General features: G+C 43.8%; 2 protein-coding genes across 10 annotated transcripts in view; one reads left to right on the top strand and one right to left on the bottom strand.

Moving 5' to 3' along the window:
- The first annotated feature begins 52 nt into the window (after positions 1-52).
- DONSON (DNA replication fork stabilization factor DONSON) lies at positions 53-20483 on the top strand. Of its 3 annotated transcripts, XM_037040574.1 has the most exons (11): positions 53-430; positions 825-905; positions 1789-1992; positions 2872-3050; positions 3574-3752; positions 4424-4502; positions 4609-4713; positions 5197-5395; positions 9282-9494; positions 9975-10119; positions 20232-20483. In XM_037040574.1, the coding sequence occupies exons 1-10, from the start codon at positions 116-118 to the stop codon at positions 10110-10112; spliced, it is 1692 nt and encodes a 563-aa protein (XP_036896469.1). In that variant the 5' UTR covers positions 53-115; the 3' UTR covers positions 10113-10119; positions 20232-20483. The 3 variants fall into 3 exon arrangements, with proteins under 3 accessions (XP_036896469.1, XP_036896468.1, XP_036896470.1); XM_037040573.1 differs by lacking the exon at positions 20232-20483 and having other exon boundaries at positions 9975-11633; XM_037040575.1 differs by lacking the exons at positions 53-430; positions 825-905; positions 20232-20483 and adding an exon at positions 933-1644 and having other exon boundaries at positions 9975-11633.
- SON (SON DNA and RNA binding protein) overlaps positions 11007-21831 on the bottom strand; it is a 31761-nt gene continuing 20936 nt past the window's right edge. For 3 of the 7 annotated variants that reach the window (XM_037040565.1, XM_037040566.1, XM_037040568.1), the window contains 6 exons: positions 19992-20102; positions 18814-18930; positions 14629-14776; positions 12663-12734; positions 12451-12566; positions 11007-11941 (listed from right to left, as the gene is read on the bottom strand). In XM_037040565.1, the coding sequence (XP_036896460.1) occupies positions 11783-11941; positions 12451-12566; positions 12663-12734; positions 14629-14776; positions 18814-18930; positions 19992-20102 (723 nt within the window). In that variant the 3' untranslated portion in view covers positions 11007-11782. Of the gene's footprint in view, positions 11995-12450; positions 12567-12662; positions 12735-14628; positions 14777-15445; positions 15526-15645; positions 18712-18813; positions 18931-19991; positions 20103-21831 lie in introns of those variants that run through there. The other 4 variants (XM_037040567.1, XM_037040569.1, XR_005065675.1 and 1 more) reach the window with 4 other exon arrangements.

Genomic DNA, 21831 nt, shown 5'->3' with positions numbered 1-21831 from the left:
CGGCGCAGGCGCGGCACCACAGGAGGCGGGGACGCGTTGGGGGCGGGGTCGGCGCGCGCGGGAAGCGGCCCTGAGGTTCTCGCAAGCTCTGTCGCTGCCGCCGTCGCCGCGCGTCATGGCGTTTTCTGTCCCCGGCTACTCGCCTAGTTTCAAAAAGCCGCCCGAGACCTTGCGGCTGCGACGGAAAAGGGTCCGGAGCCTTGGGGCCGACCTCTCTGCCGGGGAGCGACCCGAGCCGGAGCCCCGCCGGGCTGCCCTGGCGGCCGGGCTGCCTCTGCGCCCTTTCCCGGCGGCGGCGGCGGCGGGCAGAGGCGACGGCGGCCCGGGCTCTGCGGGGAGGAACCCCTTCGCCCGCCTGGACAACCGGCCGCGGGCCTCTGCGGAGCCCCACGACGTGCAGCCCCGCGGCCCGCAGCAGTCGCCGGGCCCGGTGAGTATGGGCACCCGCGGGCAAGGGCTGCGCGCTGGAGACTGGGGAGACAGTGGTCGTGTTTGAGGAAGGAGACGGGCGCGGGGCGGGGCCGGTGTGTGCGGGGTGCGGTGCTGCAGGAAGATCCGGTGTTGGAGTGTGGGGAGCAGCCCCCCCGACTCCGGGTGGCCGCTGTGTCCGGGTGGATGGCGAGGATGCAGGTTCCCTGGAGGTGTGGACAGCAGTGTTCGGTGCGCAGGTGCCCTCAGTGACCTGCAGCTCAACCCCGGCGGTTGATTTGGGTGCGCAGGGCACTCGCGTGCACCGCAGAGGATCTTGTCCACCTGGCGAGGCTGAGCGTGGACTCCGAGCCAAGGAACCCCAGTATTTACAGAGGTCACTTCTGTAACATTAGTTTTCAGATTCTAATCAAGAAAATGACTTGATCCGGGAAGAGAAATCTCCTGAAGGAATAGCCGTTGCCGAATCCATCCAGGTAATACTTTTTAAATGTCATGAGAATGTACCTTCCTGTAATATAGACACAGGTGTCGCTGAGAGCCCGTCCTGGGAGTGACTGGCTGGGCGCCTCCCAGGGGCAAAGACCGGAGGCAGTGCCAACCTGGGCACACTTATTTTTCACTGATTTTTCCCACCCTGTCCCCATGCTCCCCTCCCCAAGCCCCTCTCCCCAAATGTGGCATCCCTGAACCTTGCTGACTCCGCCAGCGCCCTCATGATGCTATTCTCTGCACGCTACCGCTGTGGCAGGCCAGTCGGTTCTCCGCCGTCCCTTTGACCCGGGTCCTTCTTTTCTCTGGCTCTGCCGGAAATGTTGCCCCTTTCGCATGGGCACATGCGTGTGTGTGTATGTGTTGCCACCTAAAAAAATTAATGTGGAGAATACTGTTGAACTTGTGCGTAGTAACCCCACCTAAGTCACCTGCAGGGGCAGCTGAGCCTTGGTTTGAGAGTCTTTGTGGCTTAAGGGGTGTTTTTTAAATACTTGAGGTATTTACTTCTGCCTTGACAGCAACATCAGTAGTAGTTTCTGTTTCTTTCCTTACGATGATGAAAATAAGTAGCACGTGCCTCTTGTAACCAAACTGCACAGAGTAAGCCAAATCGTTTGCCCTGAGAGTAAAATGGGTTTCCACCCCCACCTCCCCGTTCCCTCTTCCCAGAGGCAGCTGCGGGGAGCAGTCCAGTGGAGCTCATTTTCCAGACCTTTCATGGTGTGTGGTTCATTTTTGGTTTCTTATTGCACAGTTTCTAAAATTTTGACGTTTCAGTGATCGTGTCTATATTACCTAATAAATGTGTAGATGGGAGGTTTGTTTCTTGGGACTCTACTAATTTTTGTGTTTGTTCTCTGAAAGACTTCCCATGGATCATTTCCTGAATCTGACATTCCACCCTCAGAAAACACAGAGCTGCCTGCAGACTGGAGCATTAAAACTCGACTCCTTTTCACCTCTTCTCAACCCTTCTCCTGGGCGGACCACTTCAAGGCCCAGGAAGAGGCCGAAGGCATCGTGCAGCACTGCCGCGGGGCGGGCACCGCCCTGCCTCGGGGCCTGCAGGTCGTTCTTGCCAGAGTGGCGATGTGTTCCAGGAGCAAGTTCGGTGTAAAACTGGCTTCTCTGCAGAGTGTCAGGCACATTTTTCTGTTAAGTTTTTCTCCTGACATTTAAAGACACAAAGACTTGAAAGTTTTGTATTTCCCAAACGATGCATTTATATAGTTTTTCTTCAGGTTCAGTAACTGCCTGTTAAATTTAGAAACCTGTCCTGAGAAATAATGTTGCAGCGAGGCATAGTTTGAACTAAACCGTCCTTTGTAAGGTCTTTTGAGAGGGAAAATATAAGGAAAAGAAATGAGAGCTATTTTACTGGGTTTTCTCATCTGATGAATACTCTTGTTTAAAATGCACCGACTCTTGCTACCTGGATGACTGCCCGCTGTACACTTTAACTAGAGTTAATGAGTCCTAGAGTGGTTTAGGGAGAAGCATTACTTTCAAGCCGCTCATTACCTCAAACTAGGGTAAAAGGGGTTACCTAGAAGAGACATTGGTACATCTTTTTCAGTAAATCCATCAGGATGACCTTATATTCAAATCATTAGTTTTTATTGGCTGCTTTTCAGTGTTGGGAGGGGCAAGGGTCGAATGGTGTGTGAGCCACGCACACTCGCACTGCCCTCCTGATAAGACAGGCAGGTGTTCTCCTCAAGGGCGGTCCAGGCCGGAGAGCGCGCCCATCCGTGTGTGAGTGTGGACTGCAGACGCTGGCAAGAAAGGCTTTCCCAGTGAAGAGTCAACTATAGTTGAGACCCTCTAACACTTATTAACACTTTCCTGTAGGAAACAAAAGATAAATGTTTGATGTATTCAGTGTCTTTGTAATGAGACTTTATGCTTCTAGTGGGGACGAACCTGTGCAATGTCTCTGGATTTCAGGACCCCAAACTCTCCACTGAGCTGCGCTGCGCTTTCCAGCAGAGCCTCATCTACTGGCTGCACCCCGCGCTTCCCTGGCTGTCGCTGTTCCCTCGCATCGGGGCCGACAGGAGAATGTCAGGAAAGGCAAGCCCTTGGTCAGAAGATGAAACACTGCAGCGCACTCTAATGAATGACTGGTAAGGTTCCTCAAAGCCTGTGCAACCCAGCAGGGAATTTTCATTTCAGCGGTATTTGCTCCTGATTATATTTATTTATGATGTGGGGTATTTACTGTAGAAGGATCTCCGTGTACTTCTGAATGATTTTATTGAAACTGTTAACTACCAACACTTTAATTATGTACTTTTTAGCTCTTATTTCACTCTTTATGCAATTATGAAAAGTATTTAAGCGTTTGATAAGTACACATAAACGTAAAATTCTATAATATTCTCTGCAGAAGCTGTTAAAGGTATTTATCAACAAGTTACCAATTAAGTTTCTTCAAAGAAAAGGTGGCTGTGCTCCAGTGGTAAGCGCTGAGATTTGGAAGCCCCGCCGCCAGTCTCAGTTCTTCAGACGCCACATCGTCTGTGGTGGCGAAAAGTAAAGCCATTGTTTATAATATTTGACTTCTCGGAGTATCAAAGTGAGTTACACAGTGTTAACTAGACATGGAGTAAAGGGTTAGTCACCTAAAGAAATTCCTTTTCTTCGTAGGTCTGTGAGCTTCACTTCTCTGTACAACCTTCTGAAGGCCAAGCTCTGCCCCTACTTCTACGTGTGCGCCTGCCAGTTCACTGTGCTCTTCCGTGCGGCGGGGCTGGCCGGGAGCCGGGTGGCCACGGCGCTCATGTCCCCTACAACCAGAGGCGTGAGAGAGGCCATGAGAAGTGAAGGTAGAGCTGTGGGCCGGCATGGGGACTCCACACTGCACACCAGACAATTCACTGAGAGCTGAAAGTACCTTTTATCAGTAGAATTGTCTTTTACTAGTGTTACCAATGGTATTTGAAGGAATATTTTATTCCTTTCTGATTCTTGTGTTAGCTATTTGAGGTGTCTCCTACACATAGCTTTAAGTTAGTGGGGTTCCCTTCCTGACCTCTGAACTCCTCCTGGGTTGGAAAGCCCCTATTGAGTATTCTCCTCCAGAAACCCCTTTACAGTACACGTCCCTTTCCCCGCTAATAACAATTTTCAGACTGGGTCAGCCCATGAATGGGCCCTGACGTCTGTTTAGTAGGTTCATTCGGCACTTACTGAAAAAAATGAAACAGTGAAATTAATTTTATGAAAGAACACCACATGTAGTGAGATGGTGTTGTTTGCTGAACCTCTTAATTCAAGCAGAAAGGGGTCTTGTGGGCTGCTAATGTAAGATAATGTTGAATGTAAACTGTAATTGAAAAAATAAAAAAATAAGAGAAAGCTGGAAAGCTACTGCCTTAAACCATTGAGTGTAAAGACGTACATTTCCAAATCTCATACTGTAAAATAGGGTACACCTGTTAGATTCTTTTAAAATATAGTGAAGAAGACTGAGTTATTTTTTTCTGTTCTCATGTAGGTATTGAATTTTCTCTGCCTTTAATAAAAGAAAGTGGCCATGAGACGAAAGCATCTGGAACAAGCCTGGGACACGGGGAGTACGTGCTTGAAGTCCCCGCGTCAGCCGTGCTTAGTGATGCCGCGCGCGGCTCCGTGCAGCGCGCAGCTCCTGACCAGGGAGCTCTAACTGTCGTGATTTTCCAGGGAGCAAGCGATCAGTGATGAGGATGAAGAAGAAAGCTTTTCCTGGCTAGAAGAGATGGGTGTGCAAGATAAAATTAAAAAGCCAGACATACTCTCTCTCAAGCTGTATCCTTTCATTTGCTGTTAAGTAGAATTGATTTTTATTGAGTGAAGTTAGTGAGCAATGCAGTTTTGACTGGCAGGGTTTTTTTAAATGTAATCTTAAATTATTGGAAGATTATATTAAACCTAATTCTCTTTCATGGCACTAAATAACAAACCCCTAAGTACCAATCAACTATGGATAGTTATGAAGCTATATTTTAAAAAGTGAAAATATTTCATTTTGGTTAAGTTTGTAAAGGGAACAAGAACATACTTTTGACCAAAAAGAAGGTTGTGTTAGATGTCAGTTTCTAGCAGATGACCAGGTTATACAAGAGTCATTTTGATTTAAACAAATTCCTTGCAATCACAGTGAAGACTGAGTCGCAAGAGGGTTTCCGGTTTGGAACGGGGAAAGGGGTCCCAGCTGCATGGAAGTCGAAGTAGCTGCTTTGCCCTTGGCGCGGGGTCTGCACTCGCCATTTCCTTGATTGTTGTCTTCAGCCGTAAAGAGAAGCATGAAGTACAAGTGGATCACAGACCGGAGTCGGTTGTGTTGGTGGAAGGAGCAAACACCTTCATGTTGCTAAATTTTTTGATCAACTGTAAGAGTTTAATTGCTGCTTCAGGTCCACAGGCAGGACTGCCACCCACCCTCTTGTCCCCGATTGCCTTCCGAGGTGCCACAATGCAAATGCTTAAGGTAATGAAAAGGGGGGACAAAGAAATCAATTCTACACTGACCCTCGTAACTTAGCTCCTTTTTTAAAAATAACTTTTCCGATTAAGGTTGACATACAATGTTATGTCGGTTTCAGACGTACAACATAGTGATTAGACATGTGTATCTCACAAGTGATCACCCCAGTAAGTGTAACAGTGCCCACGCGGTAACGTATAATGTTACTGACCAGGGTCCCTGTGCTGCACTTCACATCCCCCGTACTTTGTAACTGGCCGTCTGCATGTCCTAGTCCCTCCCATTGGCAGCCATCTGTTTTCTGTATCTGGGAGTTTGTTCTGTTGTTTGTTTGTTCATTTTGGTTTATTTAGATTCCACATATAAGATAAATCAGATGTACGCGTCTTTCTCCGACTGAGTTCACTGAGCATGCCGCCTTCCAGGTCCATCCGTGTTCTTGCAGGTGGCAGGATCGCGCTCTTTTCCATGGCCGACTGGATCCACTGGGCACGTGCACCACGTCTTTGCCCGTTCGCCTTTCACTGGGCACGTAGGCAGCTTGACATCCTGGCTCTTTCCGGTGCTGCAGTAAACAAAGGGATACGCGTGTGTTTTCGAGTTAGTACTTTGTGTTTCTTGTGATAAAATACCCAGAAGTGGGATCACTGGGTCCTTCTTTGTTTCTTGTTACAGCCTTTGTTTTCAAGTCTGTTTTGCCTGGTACAAGGATTACTACCCCAGCTTTTTTAAATTTCCATTTGCATGAAATCTCCTTTTCCACCCCTTTACGTTCAGTCTGCTCGTGTGTCCTTCGATCTGAAGCGGCTCTTTGTAGGCAGCATGTGCAGGCCCTTGAACTCTCACCCGCGTCTCTGAATTGGGTCATCGACTTCAGTTACACTTAAAGTCGTTATCAGTAGAGACCGTTATTGCCATTTTATTCATCTTTTAAAAATTTTTTCTTCTTAAAGGCCTTTAATATATCTTTTAATACTGGTTTGGTGATGATGAACTCCTTCAGCTTTACCTTATCTGGGAAGCTCTTTATCTGCCCTTCGATTCTGGATGACAGCTTTGCTGGGTAGAGCAATCTTGGATGTAGGCCCCTGGTTTCCATCGCTTTGAATACTGCTTGCCAGTCCCTTCTAGCCTGCAAAGTTTCTGTTGAGAAATCAGCTGACAGGCGTATGGGAACCCCCCTATAGGGAACTCCCTGCCTTCTCTTGCTGCTTTTATGAGTCTCTCTTCATCTTTAACCTTTGGCATTTTAATTATGACGTGTCTTGGTGTGGTCCTCTTTGGGCTCATTTTGTTTGGGACGCTGTGCTTCCTGGACTTGTACATTGTGCTCCTTCCCCAGGTGTGGGAAGTTTTTCATCATTATATTTTCAAATGCACTTTCAGTTCCTTGCTCTCCCCCTTCTCGTGCCACTGTGATGTGAATGTTGGTGCACTTGAAACTGTCCCAGAGGCTCTTTGGACTGTCCTCACTTTCTGAATTCTCTTTCTCTTTCTTGCTCTGTTCTGATTGGGTGTTTTCGGTTTTTTAAATGCCAAGTCTCTGGTTGGAGCCTCTGCTTCATTTAATCTACTGTTGGTTCCATGTGATGTATTTTAATTTTGGTCATTGAGCATTCTTATAACCAGTAGGTTGCTTGTCTCCGCTTTGTTCTTTTGCTGGAGTTTTGTTTTCTTCATTTGGGCCGTGTTTCTTTGCCTCCTCATTTTGGCTGCATCCCTGCATTTGTGTCTGTGTGTCAGGTAGAGCTGCTGCATCCCCCAGGCTTGGTAGTGAGGCCTAGTGTAGTAGGTGTCCTGTGGGTCCCAGGGGCATGGTCTCCCTAAGTCACCTGAGCCAGGTGCCCCAGTGCCCCCTCCTCAGCCCAGGCCTTGTGTGCACTATCCTGTTGTAATGGAGCCTTGGTTGCTGTCAGCATGGTAACAGGAGAGATTGCCCTTTATGCTGATGGGCTGGGAGGAGTGGCGTAGGCAGCAGCAGAGACCTTGCTGTGCAGGGGCTGACCCCATGGAGAAAAGTGGGCTGAGTCTGCCCTTTGAGTGTGTGGTTTGTGGAGGTGGTTAGGTGATGCTCTGGTGTGGTTTGAAGCCACCTGGTGTGTTGGTTCTGGGACCTCTTGGGAGGGACCCTGACACAAGCCAAGGTCAGGCACTCCTGTGCCCTCCTGCCCAGGCCCACCTGGTGGGAGCTACAAAGTGATCTGTGGCTGGCTGCCTCCCATCCTGGGCTTGGAGGTGCTACAGAGAAGCCGCACTGCAAACCAAGGCTGGCCACCACTGGGCTGGGCCTGGAGCCACTTAGCAGGAGGTATAGGGTGTGTTGAGGCCAGGCACTGCTTGTAGGAGGTTTGTGACTCTGAGAAATTTGGGGGGAGGTTCTCAGTAGTAACTGAGACAGACCATTTGTATGGAAAAGCTGCCGGAAACGGTGTGGGTGAGGCAGGTCTTGGGGAGTCACCAGGATGAACAGTGTGAGCCAGGTTTGTGGAAACTCAGGCCTGGTGCCTGCCTATACCGACAGGCTCTATGGGGGAGGGCTGGGGTGGTCCAGCAAAGGAACAGTGGCCTCTGCCAGCACTTCTGTCCACTGGAGAGCTGCCCCTGCAGCCCTCACACTGAATCCAGGCTGTTCACTTCCCCCCGTGTGTCCCTGGTGCCTTTCAAGCTGCTGCTCCAGTGCTGGACCTCAAGGCAAGGGAGGCCGTCAGCGAGTAGATCTGTGCGCAGGCCCTTTAAGAACAACACCTAGGTCTCCAGTGGTCCCCACTGCCTCTCCCACTCAGCCAGAATCCCCACTGGTTTTCACAGCCACGAGTCATAGGGACATCTCTGGGCACTGGAACTTTGGGCTGAGGGCCCTGGTGGGACCCCTTGCCCCTCAAGGGGCAGCTCTGCATTGGAGATAACCATCCCAGTTTGTATCTGCCACACCTGGGTATGGGACCGGCCTGTTCACCACCTTCTGTGCCCCTCCTGCCGGTCTCAGTGTGGCTGTCATTTGACTCCCTCGTTGTAGGACCTCCACTCAGCTGCGTTTCAGGCAGCTCTGAGTGATGATGGTTCTGTGGTTCAGTTGTAACTTGAATGTGGTTTTGTGAGGAAGTTAGCATAGCACTCTACTCTGCCAGCTTGGCTGTGTGACCTGGCTTCTTAAAAAGTACTTTTTTTTCTTGATAAATTCTTGAAATTTGGTTTTCATAGCTCCAATTACATTTTTATCTGGTGCGTATTTTTTTCTTTTCCTCCAGTAAATTCTTTCATGTAAAGTTATGTCAGGAGTTACATGAAAACATGAATTATATAAAATAATTTATTAAATGTAATTGGCAACAAAAGCATTTTAGTGTTAATCTCCTTTTTTGCCTAAGTGGCTTAATCTGCTTTGTCTCATTTCTTAACTGAGAGAATGTGGCCAAGAATGGTAACCTGCAGTTCTGAAAAGCCGGACCACGGGTAGTGAGAGGAGGAACTGCCCAGGCACCTCCTTTTATGGCGCTTCCCGGATGCTGCGCTTTTTACAGAGGGGAGGGGAGGCCTCCCACCAGCAGGAAGGTCACAACTCGCATTACTGCAGCAGTCTGTCTAGAACCAGCCCTGCAACCTGCCTGAGGTGCCTGTGTGCCCGTGTTGGTTTTAAACACTGTGTGTAAACACAACGTCTGTATGGAATGTTAATAGCAATAGAATCCATTTTTTGGTTTCTCAGTATTTTGTATTGAAAGTATATTACTGAATCAGATTGACTACGTGAAGAAATTGTCTTTTCTAGAATGTGCTTAAACTGACAATCTCAAGAACTGGAGGACAGGATAGGAACACATTTCTGGCTAGAGACAAAAGCTTGGGAGATGACAACTGTAACTTCCTTTTTCCTTACATTTGTTGGAAGGCACGAAGTGTGAGTGTGAAGACACAAGCGGTTTCTGGATACAGGGATCAGTTTAGTTTGGAGATCACGGGTCCTGTCATGCCGCACGCGCTCCACGCCATGACCATGCTCCTCGGGTCCTCCCAGAGCGGCTCCTTCTCTGCGGGACTGTTCACACACGAGCCGACTGCCGTGTTCAACGTCTGCCCGCCTTTGGACAGAGCGCCGGCAAAGGTATGCGCGCTGCGGCACACTGTTCGGTTACAGCCAGCGTCCTCCTGCGTGAGTGGAGGGGGTGAGTTACCTTGAGCCAGACTTTGCTCTTACTGACAATGCTGTACTTACTGCTTATTTCCACTCACGCAGGGAAATAAGGGACCTTTTGAGGGAAATCATAGGAGCTCAGGCGGTTCTCAAGCAGCAACTAAACTTTCCCCAAAAGGGCAAGTTATTTTCCTTATCTTCTTAAACCCAGAATTTCGTAGAGCATAACTCCTTTACTGTAGAGTACGGGTACGTGTTTAACCCTGTGGTCTTCCATTGTGGACATGCTGAGGTCTGTATGTGCGCATTACTGAGCCGGCAAATGTTCTTCCAGTTGGCTCCTCTGGGTGACCGGAAACAAGGCACTGTGTTCACGTTCCCGTGGTGACTGTTTGCAACAGCATTCGGGACTGGCGTGCTTTTTGGTGACCTGTGTCTGCACCTCCCCAGGGAACTGTTCCTGAGGAACTTGCCCGCTGTGGGCTGCACCCCGAGACTCTGGACCAGCTGAGCCGAGCACCAACGCTGGGGAGGTCGGCCTTGCGGAGTGTGGAAATGAGCGACTACTCCTGTAGTTGGAGGTCCTGACACCAAAGTAAGCCTAACAGGAGTCTGTGAGGAAAAGGCCCTCTGGCGAGGAAGTTCAAGATTCTAGTACCTTTCACTTTTAAACTTCATTTTGGAAGTTAAAAGAAAGGAACATAACCTTAAAGCACTCAGAATGTTTACAAACAGTAGCATTTATTACATGCACTAGGGAGTAGGGTTAAAGGTTTCAAATCGTTGTTTTTAATTACTCAAGTATTAAAGCGCATGGTTTTTAAAAGCCTCAGATAACTTAAATGAAAACTCTAGATCCTATGACCTAACTATAAACTGGAGAGAAAACAGAAACCATGTCAGTGTTTCCTTTCCATTGGGAAATGGAGGTTAACTTAGTGTCGTTTACTTCTGAGCAGAACTGTTTGCCAGCAGACCTGGCCCCCGAGCACGCGCTCCCGTGTTAAAGGGAGAAAGCAAAGGAAATGTAGGCGGTGTGTACCCAGCTGGTCGTTGATGCCTTAGTTGCTTTCTTACAGATTTACAATCTATTTTCATACATACATATATATAAATATATTTTAATGCATGTTCAGTTAGGTAAGAGTACTTTGTATTCCATATAGAATATGTTCAACTATCACGGCAAAGTAGTATTTAATGTGCTTTTAGCTATTTGTGTGCGTGTGTATAGTTCCATTTCCTTAAATAAAAATGCTCAGAAATCTAAAGTATTGGTAAAGAAAACAAGAGTATTCAGTAAAGAAGTATGTGTTCACTTCATAATGCAGAAAATAAAACACCACAGTTGTTCCAGAGAAGTTTATATTTTGGGCCTTGAGGTTTTGAAAATAAAGTTTAGAGACATAGCATATGAATACCACTGTAATACACATGAAATACTCTATCAGACCCTAAAAATCAACGTAAACTTAAACTTTCTCATAGTCAACAAAATAGTGGCTAGGTGCCAATTTTATTAGGTAAGCTGGTTACGCACTTTAATTACCATGTACGTCTATCTAGGTGTAGCTGGAATTCAGAATGCACATCAAAGTAAAGCTATGTCACAACCCAATGCCACACTACGTGTACTTGTCCTTGGCCTCTGCAGTAGAATTCTAGTCGGACTTCATTTGGACTCCCTTCTCATGGCCCAAGTGGCTTTGACAGGAACGCAAGACTTAGTGCTGATTATCACACAACACACCACTTTGTTTTTTGTTAACTTCTACAAAATCGTATAAGGGGAGATGGTGGCTTCAGCCCTGTGGAACAGACCTTGCTCGATCGCCTCCCTAACACTGGCCCCAGTATCTGTCCAGCAGAACCCATTGCGAACTATACGAGGTGCACAGCCCTTCACCGATTACAGGCGAGTGTTACAGCAGCCACAGGAAGGGGAGTTACATCATAGTACAAAATACAGTATAAAAGCGTCATTTAACATTCCACACAGAAGATTACGGATGCCTTCAAACAACTGTTTGGATGTTAGCCACTTAAACAAGTACATCACTAAGGTAAACAATATAAACATACCAAAACCCTGTATGGTTAAATACAATTTCCATGGTACAAAAATCAAAGCCTGGAGATGTTTGTACAGATTGCTTTTTACACAATGTCTTAAATTGCCAAATATTTACAACATTAAAGAGGAAATACATTTTGATGCAGAGTAAAATTATCTGAAGTGATTAATATAAAACCTCAATCTATCTACGTGAGGCACTCCTGAAGCAAGTGGCATTAGCCATGAGGTCCTTTGGTAAAAGGCCCATTGCTTGAAGAACCACAGTAGCTGCTGTGGCTTTAGCATGCTTCTTATTAGGGCTGGCAAAGCTGGGCTGGTAAGCGCTTCCATTTATCAATACCTATTCAAGAAAAACATACAATTGGGCTGGTAAGGGCTTCCATTTCTCAATACCTATTCAAGAAAAACATACAATAAGAACAGCATCAAACTTTAATATCTATTAGCTTTTTATCACTAAATGCTAGAAAAATACTGTAAAATCTAAAACCCATTCTTATGTAGTACGTCAAATTATTCTCAACCCAGAAAAAGCAAATCATTTGGGGAAGGAGACTGCAAATTAAAAGGTCTCCAAATTGGGGGGAAAAATGATAAAACTACTACATCTCCCACTTTCACAAGATTTTGCCCACATCTTCCCCCTTCAACATAATTTTAAAATAGGGCTTTAAAGGGTCATATTAAAAAGCATACTTAAATGCTTAAGAACCCACCACTCTACCCATACATATATACACTCCCAACCCACTGTATCATCTGATCATTTATTTACTTCTCCCTCACCCTCTAACATTAAAGTCATCCAATTAATAAATGTACACAATTAATGCAGAAATGTATATTTACCCTAAAGAGAAAATGCTTGCGATGGTCAGGGCCACTGTCGTGGACCAAGAGGAATTCAGGTGGCTGCCACCTCCTCTTATTGCAGATCTCCATCAGGGCAGACACAGGGTGTTTGCCTACAGAGAAAAATAACCAGTCAGGAGTTATTTCCACTGCCTGTGGCAACAAATGGTGACTTCAAGCTGCAGGTGGTGCAAGGGCGGGGCCCTCACCTGACAGGTCTTTCATTGCTGCAGAGAAGTTCCCGGACCTCTTCTGTGCTCGCTCTCCGACAGCCACAAGACCTTTAAAAAGAAGTCAGCATTTACTAAGTAATTCCAAAGATCGCTACCAACTACAATGCAGTACAACAACAAAACACCCACGCCCTAGAAGCACTGAACACATACCCCCACCCGTTTCTATATCCATCATCTGGACTTCTGTTTTGCTGTTCCAACATACTAATCTACATATTCATATACGTTGATACTAGAAATGACGTAAAATGTTCCGAAAACAAAAACATTTATGTGAATCTATATATAAACTAGGTGTCATAGTTATCAATGACACCAGATCTGTAAGTTTAAAAAGTTGTTATTTATTCCAAGTGATTTCTAAAGGCTGCACATTCCTTTAAAAATGATGCTTAGTTAAGTATGTTTCCCAAAAGGTGAAGATTTCAGGTCACACACAAGTGAGCAACAGTATCTGGATGAACGGAAGCCTATCCTGACCTGACCAGATGTGTGAAGTGTCCTCCCAAGACACCACCACTGCATAAGCTCCCTTTCCAAAGCAGAATGGCTATGTTACTTTCCAAAATCAATGTTTTCCCAGCTTCTCATTCTGCTAGCACGCTTTCCCAAACCCAGCCCATGTTTCAATTCCAGAGAACGCTCCCTGGGACCATGTGACGCATCCACAGACGTTTTCTTCCCATAAATTATCCTTTCGTGACAAAAAATCTATTCAGTGTGTACGAGCAATAATGTATCTATCAGTGGGACATAATTTGCATAACATCCTTTTGTAATATAATCTCAAGTTTGAATTCATGCTACATCACAGGATGAGCGTCACATTACTTCTGGATGTTTTTGAGTATCATGATGACAAGAGTACCCCCCCCAATTTGAAATAAACCGCCAACACAGTATTCTACATGGATGACAATGTAGAAATCCTGATGCAAAACAAATTTTAGAAAGACAATTTCCTCAGAGCTATTTGGTTTCCTCAGTCATTAAGACAGTAACTTAAATGCATTTAATTTCAATTTATCTATGTGATTACAAAGATAAGGAAAGTAATTTCATTTCAAAAGTCAGGCTTAATCGGGCTTCAACAGTCACACAGAGTTGGCATTCCCATGTGATCATACTCAGGACATTATTCTTAGGGAAGAAATTATTTTCAAAAGGCACAAACTGGCAGTTATCTCTTATTCCAAGCACAGCTTTAGTACTAGTAACTACACACAGGCTGCATGGACCCAGGCATCTGGGACAGCAGCAAACACAGGCACAAGGGAGTCCCCAGGGGCCTCACACTTGGGGCACTAAGAACAGGTACCACTACTGGCAGCTCGTCCACTCCCCACCCAACAGAACTTGGTCACTGAGCTTGAACAGGGAGATGGAAGGTGGCCACAAAGCAGCACTTCAGTAAGAAATAAAGAGAAATGTGGGATAAAAATATCTGAAAACAAAGTCAAATCCTAGAAATAATATATTCCCCATTAAAACAAAATGGCCACTTTCTAAACAGATTTTAAACTATAGATACAGGAAGAGTTCCGTAATATTTGGCAACTAACGTAACAAAGGTTGTCTTTTTAAAGTTCTTTATTTTCATTTCTTTCCATCTGTATTTGTATGCGCTGCTTAAAAATGGTTCAACTTCCCCAACTTCCCGGCAACCAACAGCTGGAGCCAAGTGCCTCCAGCTCAGGGTCAGAGATCCAAAGAACGTGCACAGGGTTCAAGGGGATGAACCCTGTCAGGTGTCCCAACCGCGACCCAACACAAAATTGTACTTTTTAAAAAAAACTTTCTTGCTCATCAGTTTTCATTAGTGTTTATGTATTTAATGGGTGGTCCAAGACTACTCTTCTTCCAGTGTGGCCCAGAGACACCAAAAGCTTTCACATCCCTGTACAATAAAAGAATAAACAGTTTCCAAAAAACTTGTTACCTTTTCGGTCAGTCTTAAAATCAACTAGGATAGGTTCCTTATTTCCTTCCTTGTTCTTTCCTAGCCCTTCTCCTTCTCTCCAGCCCATTTTTCTCATCAGAACGGCTCCCATTCCTCCGGTTACTGGGGCTGCTCTTAAGAACTGATCCTATCCAAAGAAAGAAAGGTAAAATGTCCCCATTTTACAGTTAGAATTAGACTATACACTCAGCATAACTTTTTAAAAAGAGAAATCTTATTTTACTTCTAGATCTGTTACAGTTATTACAGCAGTTAAATTCAAATACTTATACATACTGTAGTGTGTATGCTCTAATTGTCTCCACATTAACATAACAGTATTTGAGAAAGTCAAATAAGGCAAATAAATGGCAGTTTTAAAACAGTGGCCCTTGTGCCCCTCCAAAAATAAAAAATCAGAACACTCCTGTTTTCGTCCACTATTTAGGTTCACTGGTATCTCTTCTTAGCTTGCAAAATAAAAAGAAGGCAATGTTAAAACAGTCATTAATTGTCCCAGGTGTACCTAGTTAATAAATAAAGCCCAGAAATCATTCAGAAATAGTATGGACACTGATGAAGCATACTGTTGTCACCCAGTTTTCTTCCCCATTCTACCGTAAAGCAAGTTTAAGTATTTCACTGAGTAAATCCCTATGAAGCAAAAAAGATAACTCTTTAAAATCAATTTACACAGTAAGAAATGGAAGACAAACACATAAAATACCCTGTAATCATACCAAACTGAATTTGAATTCCTTTAAAACCTAGCTTGACGTTAAAAGACTTTTAAAAAACTCCTTAAACGTTTACATACCTAGGCCTCGGTAGCAGCAGTGTTGTGAATAGTACGGCTGGCACTGACCGGGGCAAGAAGACAGCTACAAGGATTTGGCCCTGAAACAAGTTTCCATACAGAGGGGTGAAAGTTCACAGGTTATTCTGTGAACAGTCATCTCTCTCGTATCCAACCCACTGAACCATAATTTCCATCAAAGCAGCAAAGCACTTAATGTCGTTAAGATTCACAAGTGTATCCATCAGCAGTCACCAGTCAGTTACTTCTCTTCACTCAGGAAGAGGCACGCGGTGCCCCTGAGAGCATCCATGTGCACACAGCAGACGACCACTCAGTCCACTGTTGATCTGTATGGCCATTTAAAGAAAACTCGATGATGTAAAATCTCTAAGTCATTCTTTATTTCCCCTTGTTGTTAAATTTTAAATTTGCATTCTCTAGCAAACATGTAGCAGAAGTCATTATCAACAGAGTGGAAAAAATTTTAGTCAATCTAGAAATAGTTTGCACTCATCATTTTCCTGTACTGATAAGTCAATACCAAAATTTTTAAATCTTTTTTTCACAGCAGTAAAACTGTATGTTATTCTCCCCCAGCTTTTAAATTATATGCTAAGGGAAAAAACAAGCCAATGATCTGTGTGACTAGACATTAAGTTCAACCAGGTGCTCTGATGGAAGGAGGCAGCCGTGGAGGTAACAACACACCCCTGGTTCAGTTCCTTACGTGGGGCAGGCCATGCAGTGCTGAGGTACTGAGAGAAAAGTTAGCTGGCGCCTGGTACCAACTGCCTTGTTGCTACACACCTAGAATGACTTTTACTTACTTCCAGGTTCATCCGCCCCTCTTTTCCAGGAAACTCCTAAAAAAAAGGGCAACTGTGCAGAGTACATACAAATCCCCAAATAACCCAGGTTTCCATTCTGTAATATCTGTTTCTTTACCCCAGAGTATGTATACAGTTCACCAAAAAGCTGATTAATCTAGTTGAGACTACAGTAGTAAACGATACTCATCACATCACGTTCAAGTAATTCCATTCCGAAAAAAATAAAAGCTCTTTCAATCAGTAATCATTTTAAAATGTTTTACTGGCAAAAAAAAAAAAAGAGATAAAACTCCTTTTTTCATTTAAGAATAAATTGCAACAAATTGAAAAAGAATAAACGGACTGCTGGTAGTCCCCGCAGTTGGTAACATGTAAAGAAGTACGGGCACTGGGCTATATAACAAGGAAGAAAAGCCCAACCCTTTTCTAACACAAGTAGACAGTTTTATGATATTTGACAATAAAGATACTGTTATATTTTCTGTTGCCTAACAACTTTTTCACACATTCTAGCAAATACTCTTCAAGTAACATACAAAGAATTTTCCTGAAAGCATTCCTTTCTTCAGTAATTTAAAAATTTGGATGAACATACCTTTATCTCATCCTAATTTTTCAAAATTACATATTTAAAATGATATAATTTAGTCAAAATGTATCAACTGCCTACAAAATTTGAAAATTTTTAAAAATTAAGGTAAAATCCAGAGAACCAACCAACTCTATGAAAGAATCTTTTTTTAGTTAACATGTTGTTTAGAAGTATGTCAGAAACATTATCGATCAGTACTTCATTATATACAAATTTAGAATAAAATTTTGCAATGGAATTGCGTTAAAAAGTTTCTAACTAGTTAGTAATGTACACAACCAATTATGATATACCTAAACACCATATGAGCTTCAAGTCTCACTTCCTGAAGCACTGAGTACTCAGCTTCAAGATTACAAAGTGTTAGTTTTAAAGAATCAGAACTGTTCAGTAGATGTACATTTATAATTCTTCCCAATGAGATGAAAGCCATTTTTCAACTACTACACAAATCGCTTTCATATCTGATATACTGTAATTAGTCCAAAATGATTTCAGACTTAAAGATAATCTGCTGAATTCTTGTCTTTTTTCCAACACCAACTTCCCAGTAAAAACTATGTAAGTTGTAGTTTTTAAATAAATCTATACATTCAATATACACATAAGCATGTTTATTTCCCCTGCAAATGGCAGGCAAAGTAAGAATGTGCTTTATATTAATTTGTTAATAAGAGAATCACCAGAGATAATGGTATCAAAACTAAAATCAATGTTGAGCTTAAAAGGTCCAAGCAAGCAAAACCTCATTTTTTCAGAAATCAGCTCATTCCCTGGCATTCATCACATTGCTAATTACTACCCAACCCTGAGTGGCAGGAATGAGGACTTGCCTTCAGGTGACACGTGGAGACTGATCCCACATCATTTACTCGCCCATGATCTCAAAAGGAGTCAGGAGTACAACGGGATAAAGAAACCTTCCCAGCCCATTAGGCCACCCGGCCTCCCAGTCACAGCACAGCCGTGCTGCCTGTACTCCTGAAACACGTCACCACCACCCACCCACGCAAGCTGCATCCCTTCACGTCGCATTTCTCCAGAAACCCCTTCTCAACCACCTAAGACTCCCCCAACAGTGAGGCAGCCGTAGGTGGAGTTCACAGGTCTCATTGCAGGAATCTGAAACCAGGAGCACCTACATCTTCACAGCACGAAGCGCCGGTCCTCTCCCTTGAATTTAGGCCTCATATATACCTGGTTTTTTTTTTTTTCATGAGATCAGTGGTTCTCAAGTTGAGCCTGTGGACCACCAAAGGCCACCAGGCCTACATGGTGGTCCACAGAGAACACTCTCCATCCCCATCCCACCCTTCCCCCTTCAGCAATGCCCACCCCACGCTCCAGCCCTCCCCCCCGCCCAGCCTTCCAGTCCCACGGCAAAATCATCACATGCAGTACTGGGGCCTCCCAACTACTTGCTGTAACCAAAGCTGACAACCACAGGGACCTGAGCCTGAAGATCACAAGAGGGGTGAGGCATAGGGACCAGGGGAGCTTACAGGAGGGTGCAGGCACTAAGGAAGGGGAGAGAAGGGTACAGGAATGGAGGAATGGATAATCGGGGTGGTAGAGGGCTCCACCAAAAAAATAGACCTGTAATAAAGTATCCCAGGATGAGAAAAAATTTGAGAACCACTGCTTCGAAACCGTAAGATTAGAAGTCCAACAGGAACCGTGGAATATTCTGAACAGCACCTGAGACACATCATGAGCATTCAAAACAGTTCAAAAAAACCACCCCCCAAAAGACCGCTAACAGCAAGAATAAAAATAACCTCAGGATAAAACCGAGTGGCTCTTGAGCCTTAGTTATGCACTGGCCATTGTCTCATGACTGCCATCCGTCTTCAGGGTCCATCCTGGAGCACACACACAGCAGGTTTACTCAGGACCAGTCAGAGTCCCTGGCCTCTTGGTGCATTTTTAATACAACACATCCGTAGGAGCATTATGTCATGTACCTTTTTAATCCAGGCTTGGGCACCAGTGTTGGCCAACTGTTCCTGTGTCAGGACCTGCACTCCCGTGCTTCCGGTGAACTGGCCTGGGATTGAGTTGAGCTGGGCCCAGGCATCGATCTGAAAAAGAAAAGGCAGCTCGACTCACTCAATGAAATCACCTATCCCATCAAAACGCCCTGGCGCTAACAGTTTAAATTCTCAACGAAATGTTTTATTTAGTTTCTAGAAAGGTTGAATAACAGGCTTAAATATTCAAATTTTAAGACCATATGCTGATTATTTACTTAGTTTTCCTAAGCATTTCAAAGAAGTAATTTCACAAGATTCAATGAATCCCATTAGTGACATCACTTGAGACAAGCCTCTGACAAGGAAAAGGCTCAGCCACCAGAACCATCCTTCCAACTGGGACCCAGCTGCAGGGAACAGAGCTCATTTGGCAAAGGAGCCCTGCCATCCCAATAAATGTCAGGACAGCCTGAGTTTTTAATTAGTTATTTTCTTGGAAGTATTATAAATTTTTTGATATATGCCTCAAGAGAAATGGCTTCTTTAAAAATTGTGCACTATGTTAATTATCATCATTTACTGTGGCAATTAAATAATCAGATGTCATTCATTCAACTTTGTGTATTTACTCAACACCTGATAGTGTCAAGCAAAGTATTTATCTGTGTGAATGTGCTGTTTCTAGACAGATACACCACAGAAAGGTAGAACAGAAAACCTGTCCACTGTTCAAAACTCAGACTGGACCCAGACTTACCAGGTTTGAATACCAGCTCCCTCACTTACTGGTTCTGTGACCTTGGGCATCACTCAACCACTCTCTTCCTCAGTGCCATTACATAGAGAGCAAGAACTCGTAATAGTACCTCTATCCCACAGGCCTTTTATGGGCAATTAAATATTTTTACACACCAGATTACAAACTCAGGGCAGGAAATTTTTTCTGTTTTATTTTCTCAAGAAATGCTTCCTGTCACATAGTATCCCATAAACACCAAATGGAAGACCAGGCCCTAAAGCACTTCCATTTAAAATAAGCTAATTGAAATGATTTTTCCTTTAGTTTTCAAGATAAGAACCCCTATTTCAACAGCATGCCATATATTTTACTTATGTCACAACACTCTCGTAAGTGAAAATCTCATACAGACATCAAGACTGCTACATACCCGTTCCTGAGCTCGATTTAACATGCTCATGGCTTCAAGGTCAAATGCATTTTCACTGAGTCTTTTCTGAGCAAGTGCCCGCTCACTCATTGCTGTAGAGATGTCCACAGGCTAAGAAAGAAAACATAATTATCTCAAATTATGATAGGACCCCCTTAGTTCTGCAAAGTGCACATATCTTTATTTGCTACCTGTGAAAAACAAAACAATAGTCTTATATGCATTAACAATTTTATCAAGTAGGTGGAAGACTCAAAAAGGTAAAGCAACCTTGGGAGGCAGACAAGGATTGTTTCAGGTAAGTCACAAGCAAAATCTGACCGATTTATTTTCTACAGTATCAAATTACAAAGAAAACTCTACAAAAAATTAAAAAATCTCCAGTCTCCAGTAATAATAACGAAAGACTTCTGCAGTAAACTGAAGTTTTTAACTAGTTTTGAAGCATGAACTTGATACTCAGCAGTTCTCACTGAACTCCGTTAGCAGAGCCTGCAGGAGCAGGAGCAGGAGCAGGCCACTCTCGGCGGTGCTCTCCGCGCTCATCTGCAGGCCTTTTCACCTTGGGCTTTCCATTGCATTTGGTCTTAAGAATTCAATTTCATCAAAGAATACGTTACTTAAATAAGTGAGCCTTTTGTACTTGGTTTATGTACATTTATGACCAGTTAAAATGCTTCTGTGTAAGTACATAAATTAAAACTTAAAGAAAGATGGTTGAAAAGTCTGACACCCTCCTTTTCAAAGTTCCATGTTCTACAGGTGGAAAATCTCATGCTAATAATAAGCAGGTGACTTAATGATTTAACCTTTAAATAAATGTTTCATACTGTCAAGGAAAAGTGTTCAAGGTAATCTTTAGAGCAAATTCCCAATTTGCCAGGTCTGTGGAGGGCTCTCAGCCCAGAAGGAAAAACCCATCGAGCAAGTTCCTGATGTTTTATTCTAACATTAAGAGCTCAGGTTGATTTGTATCAACTCATCTATTCTGAATACTTATTTTTCTTCTAACAGAACATAACCATTAATATTTTCTAGTTATTTCACCAAGAAAACTAACTTTAGGAAAATGCTCATCTGACTTGGGGAAGTTTTCCTGTTTATATGCAAACAATGCTTATAAGTACTGCATGGGGAGACAGTGAAGTAGCTGCTAAGGATTTACTTAAGGAACTAGGTGAAGCCTGTCTGTAACTGGACTGCACACTGGGTATAAAATGCTTCTTCACAAAACAAGGCCTATACAGTAGAGAGGGTGTGTTCCTAGGACACTAATTCTAACTTTTCTTAACTTCAGGACCCCTTAACTACTCACATCATTCCTAGTTCTCTTGCTGAATCACCTAATATTTAACAAAAATTTTTCTTACAAAGTACAGATTCTTATGTATACCTTCTTAAAAATGAAAGCAAAATTAAACTGAATTCATTCTGTATTGTTTATTAAACTATTTCTAGATCTCATAAAGATGTTAATTTCTTAGTCAACTTAATAAACTATCCACACTAATTAGAATATCTGGGCCTATAAGAAAGTCAGACTAACACACTAAAAAAGTTTCTATGACCCTGGCCGAGTAGCTCAGTTGGTTAAAGCACCAAGGCTGTGGGTTCAATCCCTGCATCAGAGCACATAAAAGAATCAACCAATGAATATACAAATACATGGAAGAACAAACTGATGTCTCTCTTCCCACCCCTCTTTTCCTTTCTCTCTTAAAAAAGTAGAACTTTTTGTATGTTAACTTTTCATTTGTTTTAATTCCAACTACTGGGACTGCCCAGTTGGAATATACATGCCTTTGGCCTACCTTAGATGTTTCCTCAAACTCTCAGGTAG

This window comes from Sturnira hondurensis, unplaced genomic scaffold (genome assembly GCF_014824575.4).
Source record: "Sturnira hondurensis isolate 20B ecotype Veracruz unplaced genomic scaffold, ASM1482457v3 Scaffold0002640, whole genome shotgun sequence".
Taxonomy (NCBI): domain Eukaryota; kingdom Metazoa; phylum Chordata; class Mammalia; order Chiroptera; family Phyllostomidae; genus Sturnira; species Sturnira hondurensis.
This window is presented reverse-complemented; position numbering and strand designations above follow the sequence as displayed.

Coding starts and splice junctions, on each gene's coding strand:
- DONSON (XM_037040574.1), top strand. CDS start 116: ATGGCGTTTTCTGTCCCCGGCTACTCGCCTAGTTTCAAAAAGCCGCCC. Junction 3,051..3,573: donor CGCACTCTAATGAATGACTG/GTAAGGTTCCTC, acceptor TTTTCTTCGTAG/GTCTGTGAGCTTCACTTCTC. Junction 4,714..5,196: donor GACATACTCTCTCTCAAGCT/GTATCCTTTCAT, acceptor TGTTGTCTTCAG/CCGTAAAGAGAAGCATGAAG.